Raw genomic sequence first — 19,172 nt, 5'->3', positions numbered from 1 at the left:
AATCAAGTGTGCGTTTGTGCAGTTTGGACTGGCCATATATTTTTTTAAAGATTTGTTTTATTTATTTATGCATACAAGAACTGGGGTACAGGCTAGAGGCACAGTGGGTGAGAGGATTCACCAGAGACAAAGTGGGAAGAGAACAGGCAGATCTACTGAAATGCACTGCTGAGGGGAGCAGAGGTGAGTCAGGAGAGGTCTGCTGCACCGTGTGGGTAGCTCCCTGTCTGGGTATCAAACTCGTGCTGCAGTGGCTGCGGATAGCTTCATAGTGCTGAGACTTAACCCCTTGCACCACCAGAGAGGCCCCAGGCTGGCCACATTTCAATTGCTTGCTGGGCACATATGGCCTAGCGGGCTCCTGTGTTTTGCGTGGTGTTGGTTTGATGGTGCTGTGGCCTCCTTCAGCTACAAAGAAGCCATGGCATTTACAAAAACCAGATATCACTCACTGGAAGGAATTTATTTTCTGTTTAAGGGCTACTTAAGGGCTAGTGCTTTAGTACCTCTGATGTCTTCATCGGCTTTACTGTGGTCCTAATGCCAATTATAGCTCCTGTGATTTACTCTCAGGAAGCACAAATGGGGCTTTTTGTTTTTGACTGACACTACTAAGCAGCAAAGGGCACACAAAATTCGACAGTGTTACCTTCACTACTTATGTTCACCTTTCTCACCAGGGAAGGTGAATGTATCTCTGCCTCTTTTTTCAAGGAATTCTGATAAGATGTCTTTAGATGGTGCTGTTGCCATGTTTATCAATTTTTTATTTCCCTCCTAGCCAACTATTCCAAATGTTCAGAGCGTTTAGAACTTCTTTGAAGGAAAAGTTTGTTTGGTTTTTCATAGTGAGCGGATGTATAATTTTTGTATAATTTTTGTTTTCAAAGGAAGTCATACCAATTTCTTTGTTAGGAAAGGTTGGTTAAGGTTGATTTGGCCACATTTAGGATACCAGAGGGAAACTAGAGGTATTTAAAGTGAATTGGATGCCTTGTTTTATTACTTTTCCAAAAGGGCAGTTTATTTTTTCCTCAAAACATGTAATTTTCTAAAGACTTGAAGGAAGGTGACCAAACCATTATGACCTCAGTAAAAAAAAATAGAAAACAAAACAACACTTCTTGTAAATGACTTGAAACAAACGTTTCAGAAAATCAAGATTAATCTTTCAAAAAGGAATAGAAAGCTCAAGTTGGATGGAAGCCAATGCTGGTGACACCTGTTTGTGAAACCAGCTAATTCATAAGTGGAGGTTTGAAATTTTTAAAAAATATATTAAAAATCTTGGTTAAATGATACTTTGAGATCTGTATTCATACCTTACAGACAGATTCCTGTGAGTGCTGGAAATAAGGCTTGAGCTTCATATTTGAGTTTTCTTTTATTTATTTATTTGTTTTTATTATTATTCTTTATTTTTATATTCCCCATACAATTGCAACCCCCTGATTTTGACCCCAATTCCTCCTTTCCCCGCCCCCCCCCAAAGTGTGTCTCTGGTTCATAGTTGTTTGTTGATTTTGATTTTTTTCTTTCTTATAGTTATTCTTTTTCCTGGTCCCTTTTTAGGTTTTCTAGATTCCTGCTATGAGTGAGACCATCCGGTATTTTTCTTTTACTTTCTGGCTTATTTCGCTGAGCATGATCCCTCTTATTTGAGTTTTTCTTGCTCAAAACACACACACAGACACACACACAATAGCATTTGAGAATTTCCTGAAACTCCCCACCTGAATTTAGAATCTTGTCATCTAAGAACTATTTGGATTCGCTAATTTGTGCAACTTTAAAGTTATTTAGCTAATACTTATTTACCATAATAAATATTTAACAAACACTGAAATTACCAGATGAATTTGGAAAAGAATCCTTTTGGTGACAGTTAAAAGATAAAGGCTTACAAACAAGTAAAATAGTTCTGGGGTAAACATCTAAATGTTTGTGTCGAATTGCATCATGTTTTTTATGCTGCGGGAACCAAGTAAATGCTTTGGCTCGAACTGTTGCCATCATAGTACCAGATGCAGAGAGGATTCTGGGGAATTTCTTTGGAGAGTTGAAAAATTAGTGGCCACTAATAAACAATATTTTATGCAGGTTTTGAGAAGCTGTTTACAAAAGAACCATTATTCTTCTTGAGTACAATTGCTGGATTGTGGGTAAAAGGGAGAAAATTTATAGTTCTGTTAACTTCTTACAGAGTGGTATTTACATGAAAGCCTCACTGTCTTCCATCAGCCACATCTTTATTAAAGTGAGCTGCATCAGAAGAACATTTCTTACTAGTTTCTAGACATTACTATTCCCTTGCAGATACGATTCCCTCCAACTGGCCAACCCTTCACTTTTCTCCAGATTTTTCCACTTTTATTTAAATATAATTTTGTGTGTGTTTTCTTAAAATAAATTTATTTATTTATACAAGCACTGGATACAGTCAGAAGCGCGGGAGGGTGAGAGAATTCACCAGAGCCAGAGGGGAGAGCAGATCAGGCAGAAGGACCGAAGTACACTGCTGAGGGGAGCAGCGGGCGGCAGGAGAGGTCTGTGCGCCATGTGGGACCCTCCTCCTATGGCCGGGGAGCAGCCGGGAATCGAACCAGCACTGCAGAGACTGCGGGCAGCTTTGCAGCCCAGCGCTCAACCGCTGTGCTACAAGGGGAGGCCCTATTTAAATATAATTTTTAATGACATACGTAAAGCAAAAATCTCATTTCTTCTTCCCCCTGCTGTCTCAGTATTGTCATTTTGGTGTCCAGAAAGATATTTCTTTACTCATTTACATACATGGAAATGCACTTTTACGTAAGAGATGAACTGTGTGTTTTCTTGTTTTTTACATTAATAGAATTCATATTATACATATAAAAGCCTTTCTATTATATCTGTGGTTATTTAAATTTATATTTAGATCAATTAAAATTAAGGAAAATTTAAAGTGTAGTTCCTCAGTCATTCAGATAGTCAAGAGCCACACATGACTAATTGCTACCATATTGAAGAGCATAGATAAAGAAAATGTCTAAATTTCTACTAGTGCTAATATAGTGGTTTTATTCTTTTATATAGTATTTCATAATGTGGATACCTCATTTATGTTAATAATTTCCCTATTGAAGACATTTATGAAGACACTTGTTACCAGACTGCTCTTCTTAAAGACTTGACAAAATTTCATTCTTACCAGTGGTATTAGGGAGAACACATTCCTCCTGTCCTTATAGACTCTGGGTGCCATGAGCCTGAGAGGTAGTTAGATGCTATTGAGTAAAACACTACATCTCCCGATGGGGTGATCTGATTACAGTTGAGATTCAGCATCATTTTTCTATTTTTTGCTAATATTTATTGCTTGTTCCTATCCATTGACACTTTTTCTTTTTTTGTATTGATCCTATAGAAGTTTCAATACTTATTTTATATTGTTTCTAGAGCAGATATTTATATATTCCTGGTGTTAAATCTTTGACATATATGTTAAAATTACACCCTCCCAACTTTTATTTGTTTTTTGTTGATGGTATCTTAAATTGTTGATGATGGCTGAAGAAGTTTTAAAATTTGAAGTCATCTACATAGTGACCAATCTTTTCCATCTTATATTTTCTTTCTTTTTTGTATGCTAGGTTATAAGCTCACTGTCCTTCATCTTTTTATAATACTTTTGTGTAGGTTTATTTTTGTTTACACTTAAATTTCCAATCCATCTTACCGTGTCTTCCACTTGACAAACTCATTTAAGGTCTAGCTTAAACATCTTTTTTTTTTTTTTAAAGATATATTTATTTATACAAGAACTGGGGTAAAGGCCAGAGGCACTGGAGGGTGAGAGAATTCACCAGAGAAAAAGTAGGGAGCAGAACAGGCACATGGACTGAAAACACTGCTTAAGGGAGCAGCGGGCAAGACAGGAGAGGTCTGCCGTGCCATGTGGGTATATCCCTGGCTGGCTGGGAATTAAACCCTTGCTGCAGAGGCTGCAGACAGCTTCACAGCACTGTGCTCAACCCGCTGCACCACAAGGGAGGCCTGATTTCATTTTTTTTAACCTAACCTAATATGTCCAAAATAGTATTACTTCAACATGTAATACCTATAAAATGTTATTAATAAGAATTTTTTTCCTGGTGTGTGTTTTGTGCTTCTTGTATATTTCTATCTGGACTAGTCACACTTCATTTGCCCAAAAGCCACTTATGATAGTGGCTACCATATTGAACATCACAATTCTGTATTATCTTTCTCATTTTACTTACTATCTGCACCTCAAGGAAAAAGATAACTAGTATGTCTTTTTATCCAAGTTTTAGTCAAATTTACCATGTGCCAATATTGAGATAAATTTGTGAAAAGCTAAAATGCCCCTGGTTACACCAGTGAAAGAAAAATTTCCAGTAGAGGGAGATGATGATACTATTTCTCTGTTTACTGAACACTGACCCCCAGATTATTCTTACACGTGATCCTGGGAACCGTGCTTTAGAAGGACATTGCTGTATGAGTGAAAGCCCTGATTCAAGGAGTTTAGATGGATAAAGTGTTTTCCAATCTTGCCATGTGAGGAATAGCTAAAGGCTCATTGATGTTTAGCTTGGGATTTGGGAGGTAGAAGGTACACATGAGTGAGAGAGTATAATTTTTAAGGACTTGAAAGTTGTTGAAAGCATAAGTGAGTTTCTGTTACTGTGAGAGTAGAAATAAAGTCAGTAGGTAAAAGTAAGAAGGGGTCAGATCTCAGGTGACTATTAGGAAGAATATCTCAATTATGCAAATGCCTGGACATGAACTGGTTTATCTGAGGTTCAAGTGATCACGCTTATTGTAAGGGTGTTCTAGTAGTTTGCCTTTCCACATAGGATAGAGTTAGACCAAATGACTTCTGAAGATCCTTCTGCCTTTCAAAGATTTCACAAAATCATACCCATGGGCACATTTTAAGTTCTTTTTATAAATGTGTCACCAAATTCGAAAATATTTATGTGAAAATATTTTTGTCTAGATGCTTGGATTTACTTTTAACTCTTTTTATGAGGTTTCAAAATAATCACCCAAAATTTCTCTAAGTTTTGTACTTGTAATTTTTTCCCCATATTTCAGTCATTAGTTTATTCAACATTGTTCATTATCTTTAGTTACTTCCTAATATCTTCTAGCTCACTCAGTTCTGGGCTTCCTTGTTTGGGAAGGTTTGATAAAACCACTTTGAGAATTGTATGCATGTGATGACATCATTCTTTAGGAGGAATTGCTTTTTATATACAGGAAGCACTTAGATTAGTTAATATTCTTGTAAAGAGGAGCATGTTTCCTTTACATAACTCTTTTCATCTCAGTTTCTTAAGTACTTAAATAAGCAGAAATTTAGTCAGTATTCACTCCAAAACTTCCTTAATAATACGTAGGATTGAACCTAGCAGCTTATAATCTTGTATGTTATTTTCAGAGAACCAAAACCTTGTATTTTTGAATGATGATCATATCTCAAGAATTTTGAATTGTTGGGCCTCCCAGGTGGCGCAGCGGTTGAGTTCTGGGTTGCGAAGCTGCCCGCGGCCTCTGCGGCACCAGTTCGATCCCCAGCTGCTCCCCGGCCACCGGAGGAGGGTCCCACATGGCGCGCAGACCTCTCCTGCCGCCCGCTGCTCCCCTCAGCGGTGTACTTCGGTCCTTCTGCCTGCTCTGCCTCCCGCTCTGGCTCTGGTGAATTCTCTCACCCTCCTGCGCTTCTGACTGTACCCAGTGCGTGTATAAACAAACAAAACAAACAAATAAAGAAAGAAAGAAAAACATGCCTCTATTAAAAAAAAATTAAAAAAAAAAAAAAGAATTTTGAATTGTTGAGTTATACACCTCATTTTCAGAATTGTTGAGTTTTATAGCCCAAGTTCAAAAATTCAAGAAAGGATCATAGTATTGGTAAAACACATAAAAAATACACACTCTCATTTACCAACATTTTCCAGCTAATTTGTAGGAAATTTTGTCTAGAACATAATGTATGTGTGTATATGCTAACTTCCACACAGGGCTATGGAACACACCTAATGAATCATTTGAAAGAATATCATATAAAACATGACATTCTGAACTTCCTCACATATGCAGATGAATATGCAATCGGATATTTCAAGAAACAGGTACGTTGGTCACTGCAACACAGTTCTGTTATTCCTTTTCTTAATATACATGTATGAAGCCTTCATCCAAATAGAAATTTTTTTCCCGGCAGTTTCTACTTATAAGCAAGACATGGATATATTTTGTAAATCTTCAACCAGTAGTAAGGGTCAGACTGGATTAGAGTGTATGACCAGCACATTGTGAGTAAGAAAGAAAATGTTGAGTAAATGACTGAAATCTGTAAGTGCAATGTAATATAACATCCTGACATTCCAAAGTATGGTATCTCCATACTAAGGAGAACTTCCCAACACAGGGTGGTAGTGCACTCTGTGAATGGGAGACATAGGTACCCTTGATGACAGCAGAGGGTATATGCTGAAGTTACAAGAAGCTCCAGCCAGCCCTGGGGTACAGCAGCAAGGAGCTTACCTGCTCTCTTGGTGGCTTTCTTTTTCTTTTTCTTGTTTCCTTTTTTTAAGGAATTATTCTTTTCTAAGATTCAAAAAAAAATTTTTTTAATTATTTTGCATGGAAGAACTGGGGACAGGCCAGTGGTGCGGGGGTGAGAGGATTCACCAGAGACAGAGTGGGGAGCAGAACAGGCAGACTGACTGAAATACACTGCTGAGGGGAGCAGCGGGCGAGACAGGAGAGGTCTGCTGCACCATGTGGGTAGCTCCCTGGCCGGGGATCAAACTCAGGCTTTTTGGGTGTGCCATCGTGGTGGAAGTGCTGAGACTAACCCCTAAGCCACCAGGGAGGTCTTTTAGTGACTTTCTTAACAGAATTTTCAGTTTCACTTCTTGAGGATTAGTGTTTGGCTCCATCTTTTTTTTAAGTGGCGGCTTATAATTTCTAACCGTTTTTCATTTTACTTGTTTATCCTCAAAAGTAATGTATAGTTATCATAGAAATTTTGACAAATACAGTAAAACACCAAGAAAAATAGGATAATAGGCTTGTAATTCTACCACCCAGAGAAATTTATTGTTGCTATTTGAATGTATACCCTTCTAATATTTTTTCTTTGTGTGGTGAGTGCATTTAGAAATATAAAAATTGGCTCATACTGTATGTTCTGGACTTTTTCATGCCATAAATTTTGATTTTTTTCTGAAGAATTTCTGATGGCTCTCTGAAATTTAAGATTGTTAGTTAATAGATAGTTGATGCACAATAGTCTTATGAATGAATTTATTTGCTTTGCAGGGTTTCTCCAAAGAAATTAAAATACCTAAAACCAAATATGTTGGCTACATAAAGGATTATGAAGGAGCTACTTTAATGGGATGTGAGCTAAATCCACGTATCCCATACACAGAATTTTCAATCATCATCAAGAAGCAGAAAGAGGTAAGCAGGTGACTGACTCGTGTTCGGTCTCTGCAGGCTGTTCTTAGTTGGGGTGAATTGCCTATCATCGGACTCTCTGTGTATCAGAATCTCAGTGTGCTATGACTTATCTAGATTTCTTCCTTGAAAAGGAAAAAAGGAGGGGCCTCCCCGGTGGCGCAGCGGTTGAGCGCTGGGTTGCGAAGCTGCCCGCAGCCTCTACAGCGCCGGTTCGATCCCCAGCTGCTCCCCGGCCACCGGAGGAGGGTCCCACGTGGCGCGCAGACCTCTCCTGCCGCCCGCTGCTCCCCTCAGCAGTGTACTTCGGTCCTTCTGCCTGCTCTGCTCCCCGCTCTGGCTCTGGTGAATTCTCTCACCCTCCCGCACTTCTGACTGTACCCAGTGCTTGTATGCATGTATGTATCAATCAATCAATAAACAAATCTTTAAAAAAAAAAAAAAAAAGGAAAGGAAAAAAGGAAAAAAAGATTGTCTGCTCTGTAGGTTGCATTGGTAAACTGGCGTAAGTACAAAACTTACAAGACGTGGTGACATAACTTACCTTCATCATTAAGATCTTTTATATGTGGGCGTGAAATACTCTTTCCAAACTTAATCTTTTGTTTTCTTCCTTGAGCTATTCTCCATGGGCCACCACTGACACTCTAGCCCCTTTGCTTGTTGTCTTCATTTATTACTCACCTGCTCCTACCACACACACAAATTGAGCTACTTCATCCTTGATCTTCTCAGCGCTAGTGTCATCCACCATTTGAATTTCAGTAATTCAGCTTACATAAACATTTATCTCAATGTTTATTAATTTCTTTCTTTGCATGACAGCTTCTGGGTAATAAGTGATTTGCTATCTGATATCGGGGTGAAGCTTTTCATGCCTATATAAGAGAAGCAGTAGCGGGAAAGGCTGACAGATGTGACTACACAGAAATGTTATGTTTCTGTAAGACAAAAAAACCCTCAGAAACCAGACGTTTTTTCGATGAGTAGACTGTTGTGTGTTAAGGTCGGGACCACCCCTTACCATAATTCACTGGAGTTCCAAATTGGGGAGTTTGCAGCTGTGTCATCTTACATCGTACACTGTTCTTATTCAGTCTTCCAATCTTCTGGTTTTTCTCTACAAGTAACAAAAAAGACATCTGTCTTAAACCTATCTTAACTGTTTTCTGATTTCTGCTCCTGTCCCTTAATCCCAGTAATTAGTTATTTGTCAGACATCCCCGACATAACAGACATAAAGCTTCCTACACAGTGTCTAGTGAGTAGTAGGTGCTCTGTAAGTATTTTCCTTTTACTTAAGATGTTCAAATATGTTCTTATGTTTCCCATGGAAATGAGCACAAGACTTCATTTCCCACCGCCCCCCCCAAAGAAAAAAACCCGAAAAAAAGACCTTTGTTGCTTCTTGGTCAAAGATGTCAACCTAAGAGAATTCCTAAAAGGGTACTTAGAGAGTTAATAAAAGCACAGCAGGCTGCCCTCTGTCTGTCTTTCTCTGAAGAGCTAGTGTTCTTCATTGTTCTCCTTGGGGCTTAATGAGCAGGTCTGAATTCAGCAGCTCATTGTTCAGCATCAGAGGCTGCTGGCCAGCTAAAGCCATCAGTGTGCTGTCAGCTGCCCTTTCCTCTTTCCTCCTCCCAGCACCCCCAGTTCTTCTATCTCTATGGGCTAAACCCAGAGCAACATTCACCGTGCAGGGACTGCAAACTCACGAAGTCCAGATTTGGTGGCTCTCTCTACCATGAGGGCGAAGAACGCCAGATGCACCGATCTTCACAAATGCAGACAGTGTCCTCTCTCTCTTCTTCCTCCTTTCCTCTTGGGTCTCCTTTGCTTCCAGCTTTCTCTCACACACCACTGATGATGCTGACTTGGAGTTGTTAATATAGTTTTTGTTTTCAAAGATTTATTTATTCATACAAGAACTGGGGTACAGGCCAGAGGTGTGTGTGGGGGTGAGAGGATTCACCAGAGACAGAGTGGGGAACAGAACAGGCAGATTGACCAAAATACACTGCTGAGGGGAGCAGTGGGTTAGCCAGGAGAGGTCTGCTGCACCATGTGGGTTGCTCCCTGGCCAGCCGGGAATCGAACTAGTGCTGCAGAGGCTGTGGATAGCTTCATAGGTTGCTTCTTAACCCCTTGCGCCACCAGGGAGGCCCTGTTAATATAGTTCTTTTAAAAGGGATCTGAAGTTAGCAAAACACAATATTTGTATTCTCATAGTATCTTCTTCCACAGAACTCAAATGATTTTTACAATAAAGTGTTGTTATTGCAATTTTGGAAGATAGGAACTAATGGTTATAGTAAGTAAGCAATGAGTATACGGATGACTTTTCTAGCTCTAAAAGTAGACAAGAACAGAATAAGTTGTAGTTGTCATGGTGGAGATGGAGAGAGAAATCTCTTGTGAGCAGAGAATGGAGACTTAAGTACTAGTTGGGGTGTGCTGACTCTAAGAGAAATAGGCCAAGGTCATCTGAGATTGTTTCCTGGGAGGTGTGTTGGGATAATGGCATCAGCATGAGCAAAGATGAAATTTCCAACCTAAGCTGATTCATGTGCACATGAACATCTGGGGCCAGAGATGTATGGGTGAAGAAAGCCACTATTTGGGAAAGTGTGAATGGGCACCAAGCAGGCAGAGTTGGGTGAATCTTTGTGTGTGCACATGTGTATTTGCATGTGTGTGGGCTGGAAGGGAGGGGCAATTCTTAAATCTTAATTCCAGGTGAGACTGCCAGGGACTGGGCTTAGGGGAACCAAAGAAAGGGTGAGACAGAGAAATGCCATTTTCTTGTGAGAAGACACAGTGAGATTTGGTGACATTTTATGGATGGGAGAGTCCCTCCACCTCCCAATTTTGCTTGAGAAGACTAAAATGAACAGCAAGGGGATGAGAGATGGACTTGAGGAGAAGGAAGATAATGACATGGTGGGGAAATGAAGACATTTCCTAGGAAGGTGAAGATAAGAGATGGGAACAAAAGTGAAGTGTTTCCTTTCCCAGGAGCCACTAGTTTCAAGGTGCTGCATGAGGGCTGTGGAGGCCCCATAGTAGGTTGTCAGAGTTGGGGGGGAGTATTCTTGGCAAAGAGAACAGACTTTTAAAATTATATTTGATGTTATACGCTCTGTAGTTATTACCATTGAGATGCTTTGTAAGAATGACTTAGACTTATGTATAAGTGAAAGGAAACCTTCCATCTACATCTGTCCTGACCAGTGTGGCAGCCACCAGCCACCTGTGGCTACAGAGCACTTGATGTGTGGGTCTTTGAAATGGAGATATACTGAAAGTATAAAATATACTCTGATTTTGAAGACCTTGTTCAAAGAAAAGGATGCAGAACACCTCAATTTTTCCTATTGATTGTATGTTAAAAATTATATTTTGACTAGATTAGATTAAATAAAAACATATCATTACAATCAATTTCACCTGCTGCTGCTTATTAAAAAACATGTGGCCACTGGAAAATTTAAAATTACCCAAGTGATTTGCATTTAGATATTTATTGGATAGCACTGTATTGGATTTACCAGGAATATACATTCATTCATTTTATGAAGGTTTGTCTTTAATTATTAGGATTATGTATTCATGCTGCAGTATTTACAAGCAATATGTTTGAGATCAAGCAGTTAGGAACTAGAATTTTTTGGTCTTCTTTATAAATCTGATTCATAACTGACTGCTACTGTTTTGTTTTTGCTCTTCCAAGATTCAGTTATGGTCAATTTCAGTTTTTGATTTTCCTCTTCTTTTTTTAAAGGAAAACTGTATTGTTTTAGAAATAGTTATTCACTTTAGTATACTGGGAATTACTTACAGAACAAACACCTCTCAGGATTCCCTCATGTTTTGGTCCTATTGCCTTAATGGACTACTCTTTAGACCTGGTCTTTTGTTTGTTTGTTTGTTTGTTTTTAAATGCAGACAGCATATAGTGGGGCTGAAGTCTTGAAACATTTATAGAACAGCGTGGTCATCCGTGCAGGCTTTGGGGACTTTCTGAGGCTTATCTGACCCTTCAGTCCTGACATCACATCCTCTGGTCATGGAGCATGAAGAGGTTCTGGTGCTTTATGGGGTGGCTGTGTGCGGGGCTGCTTGACGGCGGTCTGACTGCGGCTCCTTAGAAAAAGCAGGGCAAAATCATTGGCTCTTATGCTAGAGGACAGTGGGCCCTCCGGGCAGCGAGTTCTCTCAGTACTGGCTTTTAAACTGCATGGCAGGGTCGAGTTTTCCAAGAGGGTTGTGCAGACGACATGAAAGGGCACAGGGTAATAAAAGGTTTCAGTGTTTAACAGTACATCCACCCTTTTTGTTTCCAAGACTTTCTTTTGTTGGGAAGATCATTCCTTAGGTTGGCTTACTTAAAAGCGGTAGCCTTCTGTCACTGAATACATTTCTTCCCTATGCTTTACAGATCATTAAAAAGCTGATAGAAAGAAAACAAGCCCAGATTCGCAAAGTCTACCCCGGACTTTCATGTTTTAAAGATGGAGTTCGACAGATCCCAATAGAAAGCATTCCTGGAATTAGTATGTATAAATCTTTCTTTTAACACTAAAATACTCTTGATACTCTTTTTTGAAACAATTGCCAGATTGAAGTAATTTGGAAAGCTTTTTGCCTTCCCTGTGGCCATTTGTGTTACTTTTTGTCTTTTAAGAAAGAAGCAAATGCTTTCCTTTTACAGCTTTCTCTTCTCAATGCCAACAAACCCAAGAAAGCTTAGGTGGCCCCTTGTTATATAGCTATTAACATCCAGTATTTATTGAGAGCTTGCTCTTTGTAGCACAGGCCTGTGTATTATTCATATGATACCTTGAAGGTAGAGGAACTCTATTTTTACAATAAGGAAATTGAATCTCAGTATGATTAAGTCTTTTAAGCTTAAAGGGCATGTGGCCAATAGCTGTCAGAATTAGCAGAAGTCTGGTTCTAATCTCTTGATTCCCAGGTTGCATCCTGCATAGATCTGTGGTTGGCTAAATTAGTTTCCCCAAACTGTGAAAAATGATGATAAAAAAAAATCATATATCATTTGTCTCAAATCCCCTATTTGACAGCAGTCTTTCCAAGGGGTCTTTTCTGCAGGGATGCCAGAGGTGAGTTGTATCGGGTTATAACACACAAAATAGTTTTTATAAATCAAAAGCCATCCAATAGTGGCACCTTCATTTGGTATAAATCCAGGATCTTATAGTAAAGAAAACAAAAACAAACTAAAATTCTTTAGAACTAAGACATGAATTGGGCATGCTTCTTCATTACAAAATCTGCCTTACAGTAGATCTTGCTTTCAACTGCCAGACCCAGACATTTTACTTCCCTATTTTATTACTATTCATAGCAAAAGAACTGCCACATTGGTGAATGCTTATTTGTGCCAGGCATTCCTCTGAGTTTTATAATTCAACTAATCTCAAAAGGGATAGCATCACCTACCTTTAAGAATTTTGTTTTACAGATTGTTAAACAGAGAAGCAAAAGGTTAAATAATTTATCTAGCTTTAGGGAGAGAGCAAGAAATCAAATCCAGGTCTGCTAGACTATTTTCGTTCTGCAGCAATAACCATTTGCAGGACAAGCAGGGTCGCCAAATAAAATAGAGACTGGGATAAAGTTTTTCCAACCTAAAATAACAGCTTAACTCTTTCACATGGTGATTAGCAAAAAAACGTGACTTAGACTTTGGAAAATACACAAGCCTGCAGTACCAGACATGTTAATTTTTTATGTATTCCTCTCAAAGGTGCAAGTTCTGCTTTAAACACTAACGTATATGGCAGTGTTGTCAGTCTTGAAACGTTTCCTATTTTTAGTTGTCTAAGGAAGTAACTAACCACAATTCACTTCAGTCTCTTCCCTGAAATAGACTTTTTTGAGGCATGTCTATAATTTACTGCATTTTTGATAAGTATTAGCTGTATCGTTCTCTCAACCAAAAGCAGTTCTCATTCACTGTTTAATTTTGTTGATGTATAGGAGAGACAGGCTGGAAACCGAGTGGAAAAGACAAAAAGTAAGTATGATGGGTAAGAAATTAATAGTGGAAGTGATGTTTCCCCACTCCCAGTAACTCTGAGTAAAAGAGAGAATGATTGTAATCGCAAATCCAACTTGTTGGGTTTCAGTTTTCATAAACACTTCTGGAGTAGTTCCAATTTTAGGTTTCTGTGAAAATGAACTGAATAGGACTCAGCTGACAAGTGGATCAAAAACCTAATCATTATTCCTTGTCATTTACTTTTTCCCTTTCAAGCAAAGAACCCAAAGACCCTGACCAGCTTTACAGCACACTTAAGAGCATCCTCCAGCAGGTGAAGGTGAGTGTTCTTTTTTCATCCATCTCATCTAAGTATTTTGAAATGATTTCCCACATGGAAATTCCATATTAGATACCTTACTTTTTTCTTTACCCAAGAGCCATCAAAGCGCTTGGCCCTTCATGGAACCAGTGAAGAGAACAGAAGCTCCGGGATATTATGAAGTTATAAGGTTCCCCATGGGTAATGCCATTAAAATTTTCTAAACATAGATTTATAACTCTATGGATGGTGGTGTGGGGATAAATGGTTGCTGAGTTTGATTTGCACTCCTCTGCTATATACCAGGATGTGTGTGATGGGGTGGCCGTTCCATGTACCCGTGGAGGGCCAGTGATGTCCACACTGAATGATAAAGGGGAAGGGGTGTCTGAGTTAGTGACATTCTGTAGCTATTAGAGCCCACACAGCCATAGCACCAGGTTTAGACAGCCCAGGTAGGGAGCTGCAGACAGCATTTGGTAAGAAACTTGGCTGTTTAGGGCTTCCCCTGGTGGCGTAGCGGTTGAGCGCTGGGCTGTGAGGTTGCCCACAGCCTCTGCAGCGCTGGTTCGTTCCCCGGCCACCGGGCGAGGGTCCCACAAAAAAAAAAAAAAAAAAAGAAAAAAGAAACTTGGCTATTTAGACATAACTTCGCTTATATTGTTCTTGTTTGATTGCAAATGGAAAAACACAGCTTGGCCTTTCGGTACATTCTGCGTTGAAGGGTTTTTGAAGGTTATCCAAAAGAAGTTAGGTTAAGTTGCTTGACTGCTGTACTTTCAGAGGGAGAATTCTAGTTAAGTGTTATTTTGGTTTTGCATGCTTTAGATGGCTACTGTTGAGGTCACCGTTTATACCCCTATTTTAGACTTTGTTTCAAATCCAAACCAAACAAATGTGGAAATGTAGAATCGTGGAATTTGCTGCTGTGCCTACACCATGCTAAAATGAATGATTCATTGACTCATTTGAGAACGTCCTAAATTAAACTAATTTTGCATTATGCAGATGGTAAACAACTACTTGAACTATTTTCAAACAGTTGCATGGCCATTTTTGGGGGAGACAGCCTGTGTCTCCTGTCCCATTTCTACCTGTAATTCCCTTGATGCTAAGAACCAGGGAAATGTTAAAATGTGAAAGGAAGAAAAGAAAGTGATCCTTTAGCTCCCTGATAACTAAGAGTTATATGCAGATATTTTCTGGCATTAATTTTCACGTGAATATTTATATTACCATAGCGATGTTTTTTTTTTTTTTTTCCGTCTTGCTTCGATTGGACAAGTATAAGGGAAGCAGTTATTTTTATATAGATATACGAAGGATCTGCTTACTCAGCTGACTTGTGTATAATCTGGGGGGATGTGCTGTTGAGGTCACTGGAGGCCTCCCCTACCATAGCGATGTTTGAGTAGTCTGTATTCTTTTTTTTTTTTCCTCAGATTTTTATTTATTTATTTATTCATACAAGAACTGGGGTATAGGCAAGAGGTGCAGGGGGTTAGAGGATTCACCAGAGACAGTGTGGGGAGCAGAACAGGCAGAATGACTGCAATACACTGCCGAGGGAAGCAGCTGGCGAGACAGGAGAGGTCTGTTGAGCCATGAGGGTCAGCTCCCTGACTGGGGCTTGACCTCATGCCACAGTGGCTGGTGATAGCTTGATAGTGTATTCTTTAAAGTGAATGTGATCTCATTCCCCTCTTCTCACTGTCTTGCTACTACATATTTTAGTACATGAAACCAAAGTGATAGTTAACCGAGTCTGGAATTCTGAATGGCAGGATGATATAGGAATCATTATTTCCATGATGTGAAGAATATGGAATATGTGGAGACCCTCTGTGACCATTTCAAACTTAAGCTAACTGACCCTGTGGCCACATCTCTTGGGCCATCTCAGTTCCTTTTTTGAAACGCTCTTGGGAGGTTATATGACTTTGAGAAGAGTAATTCCCTTTTAGCGCCTTCCGCATGTACTTTGAAGGCCTCCAATGGCAGGACTTGCAGTTTCTGTTTGTAATTACTCAGTCTGCTTTCTGCAAGTTTCTTGGTCCAGGCTGAGAAGGGTGTGAATCTTCCCAGCTGCCTGCAACTTGTACACATAGCTGAGAGGAAAATTAACCCCACTGAGCTGCTGAGGGGAGCAGCTGGCGAGACAGGAGAGGTCTGCTGAGCCATGGGGGTTAGCTCCCTGGCTGTGGCTCGAACTGAGCTCGAACTGGGTAGTGGTGGGCTGAGGTATATGATGGACGGTTAATTAAAATGCTAAATGGAGGGCCTCCCCTGGTGGCGCAGCGGTTGAGCACTGGGCTGTGAAGCTGCCCGCAGCCTCTGCAGCACCGGTTCTATCCCTGGCCGCAGGCAAGGGTCCCACATGGCGCGCAGACCTCTCCTGCCGCCCGCTGCTCCCCTCGGCAGTGTACTTCGGTCCTTCTGCCTGCTCTGCTCCCCGCTCTGGCTCTGGTGAATTCTCTCACCCTCCCGTGCTTCTGACTGTACCCAGTGCTTGTATAAATAAATAAATAAATCTTTAAAAATAAATAAATAAAATGCTAAATGGAGCTGGTTAGTGGAGCAATTCTGTTATTTTGGGGACGGGGGCCTATCTTTAGATTTTGGGCAAAATGTGTAGCCTTCCCTCTTTGTTGGTCATGTTTTTGAGAACAAGACTGACAGATAAATAATGTTACTTTCCAATTTTATTCCCTTCTTGGCTTTTTCTAGAAATATTTTTCATTTTTCGTCATGTCCAAAAAAACCTTCTCTCCCATATGAATGAGTTGTTTCATAAGGGATTGTGTACAGAACATGGTCTGGTTATCACATGTGGGTTGCCAGGCATGGCTTTTCTATTTGCCCAGAATCCCCAAGTTGGAGGTAGTGGTGGTGGTGAAATAGAATAATGGTGTTTCCGTATTTGGTATCACTGATGTTTAATGCCCTTCTTTTTTAATTAAACCATGCTATTTGGTCATCTGAAAGAATCCAAGAAAATTCTTCCTACAAGCTTAGAGGAAGAAAGATGCCATCTATAACTTTAGAACAGAAAGGAAATATAGAAAGGAATTCCTGGTGATTATCCAGAAATGTCCAAACATTTTAAGATTCTTTGCTTTGTTTCTGCTCTATTTTTGCCTCTCCCTATCTCTTCGTATCACTTCCTTTTCCAAAGAGTTTGTGGAACTTTTAGATAAACTTCTTTGTGTCAAGTTTTACCCCTTACTCCCCCTTTAGTTTTTTTATTTTGGTTACACATATCTTCCTTTTGACTCTTAGTACAGACTATATTGGACTGAGCAGCATCTCTTAAGTGGTAGGTGTTTAAATGGAGAAACATAAACCTTTACTTTTACCCTATAAAGTACAATTTCATTGTTTTGTTCCTTAAATGAGAGGAGTCTTGATCTGTTTAGTCACACTAGGGTGAGACATTTGCTGAACCTTTTTGGATCTTAGCACTTCATTTTTCTCCTTCCAAATACCTTCTTTCAGTTAGAGAAGAAAGAAAAATTGAAAGGTGAACTCACAGATGTGATGAGACACATCTGAGACAGGCCTATTCAGAGGAAATGGGCAGAAAAACATATTTTTTTCCTTGCTGTTTTGTGGTGGGTTAGGATTTAGATGCAAATGATTTTCTTCCCATTTTGGGATGTTGCCCATAGATGTATTTTGTCTTATTAAATGACAATTCCAGTGTATTTGGTTATAAGTTTCTTTCCTTCTGGAAAATTTGATAGCAGTACAAATTGGGGGTTATTGGCAGTCAGAAGTGCTTCTTTAGTCATATTGACTTATTTTTCCATGCATCGTTAATATAAGATATAATGATAAACAGATTTAGTGACAACCAGGAGCCTACTAGTGTTTTCTAATCTGCGTGAAATTCTTTAGGTCATTTTTGAGAGTGAGGATTAAAGAAGTCCTGTTATATTCTTACACCTTTCAATGAAGGACTGTGTTCATATAATATAATACAGTTTAAAGCAAGTAGACATATTAGGAAAATGTTCCTTTCTACAATATCTTATGAGGCCTGCTTGCTTTCGAAAATAGATTAAAGTTTTCATTCTTACTTGCTCGCTGGAACATGACACAGATTCATTTGAATGATTGTACATGCAAGTTCACACTGGAGTACCTGTAGATGTATTTATGATCAGTTTTTCTACTTTTAGTTCTGTCTCTAAAACACCACAACAACCGTGAATTTAGTGGAACAACTCTGTCTGATTGTTTTGATTTAAGTAACAAAACGATTCAATACAAAGGTTCCACCTGTTCCACTCCTTGTAGACAGAGCCTCTTCTGTATAATTCTGAATGAATAGCTAACACTGGTTAGTTCATCATACTTAACGCTGCTAATCTTCTTAGCTTCCTTGTCCTGAATAGGGGATTGGGCCAGATAACTAACACTGAAGTTTTCTTCAATGTTAAAATGCTGTGGTTTTATACAAGGAACCCTCACAAAAGAATGTCAGATTTAAGGATTGCTTTCCTCCATCATATGAATGTCTCTTAAACTAAGGCACTGGGATGGTAAAAATGTAATCAAACTGATCACAGATTTCTTTACCCATCTCTTTTGGCAGCTACTGTTGAAGAGTCAGAGAATACTAATTTTTTTTTTTCCTGTGCAGATCTGAAAACCATGAGTGAACGCCTCAAGAATAGGTACTACGTGTCTAAGAAATTATTCATGGCAGACTTACAACGAGTCTTTACCAATTGCAAAGAGTACAATCCCCCTGAGAGTGAATACTACAAATGTGCCAATATCCTGGAGAAATTCTTCTTCAGTAAAATTAAGGAAGCTGGATTAATTGACAAGTGATTCTTTTTCCTCTGCTTCTTAGAAAGTCTTCAAGCAGTGTGCCTAAAGCCAGGTGGTTTAGTTTTACAAAGAATTGGACATAATGTATTGAAGATACTTGTAAATGTAATAATTAGCACTTTTGAAAAACAAACAAAAAAACCTCCTTAGCTTTTCAGATACATATTTAAATTGAAGTCTAGAACATTTTTATTGTATGGAATAGATTTTAATCTATTTACCACTATTAATGTAAATTTTCTATGGCATGTCCATTAGCTGAATATTCAATAATAGAATGATCAGGGGTTTCCTCAAAACCTGTGTATGAGGAGATCACACATAGTACCAAGATTTGGGGGAATCCAGAAAATTTTCAGACAGTGAATGTGTCCATTTTTTTCTAATGGAATGTGAGAGTTTATTTTTATTTTATTCTGAAGACTTTAAGGAATGGATACATGATAAAAAGTTCATAAAAGGTGAAATATGTGATGCTGGAAGTCTCATTGTAGACTTTATATATATATATTTTTAAAAACACTCATCTAG

The 19,172-nt window shown here is 39.1% G+C and overlaps 1 protein-coding gene across 1 annotated transcript in view; it reads left to right on the top strand.

Annotated features, from left to right (window-relative positions):
• KAT2B (lysine acetyltransferase 2B) overlaps positions 1-18,641 on the top strand; it is a gene marked incomplete at both ends in the record, with an annotated part of 90,042 nt that extends 71,401 nt beyond the window's left edge. The window contains 7 exons of the mRNA XM_084248104.1: positions 6,030-6,140; positions 7,336-7,479; positions 11,915-12,029; positions 13,480-13,516; positions 13,757-13,820; positions 13,919-14,003; positions 18,448-18,641. Of these exons, the coding sequence (XP_084104230.1) occupies positions 6,030-6,140; positions 7,336-7,479; positions 11,915-12,029; positions 13,480-13,516; positions 13,757-13,820; positions 13,919-14,003; positions 18,448-18,641 (750 nt within the window). The remainder of the gene's footprint in view (positions 1-6,029; positions 6,141-7,335; positions 7,480-11,914; positions 12,030-13,479; positions 13,517-13,756; positions 13,821-13,918; positions 14,004-18,447) is intronic.
• Positions 18,642-19,172: the final 531 nt, after the last annotated feature.

Source organism: Talpa europaea (genome assembly GCF_964194135.1).
Source record: "Talpa europaea genome assembly, chromosome: 11".
Classification (NCBI taxonomy): Eukaryota; Metazoa; Chordata; class Mammalia; order Eulipotyphla; family Talpidae; genus Talpa; species Talpa europaea.
Note: the sequence above shows the minus strand (reverse complement) of the source record. Positions and strands in the feature narration are given on the sequence as shown.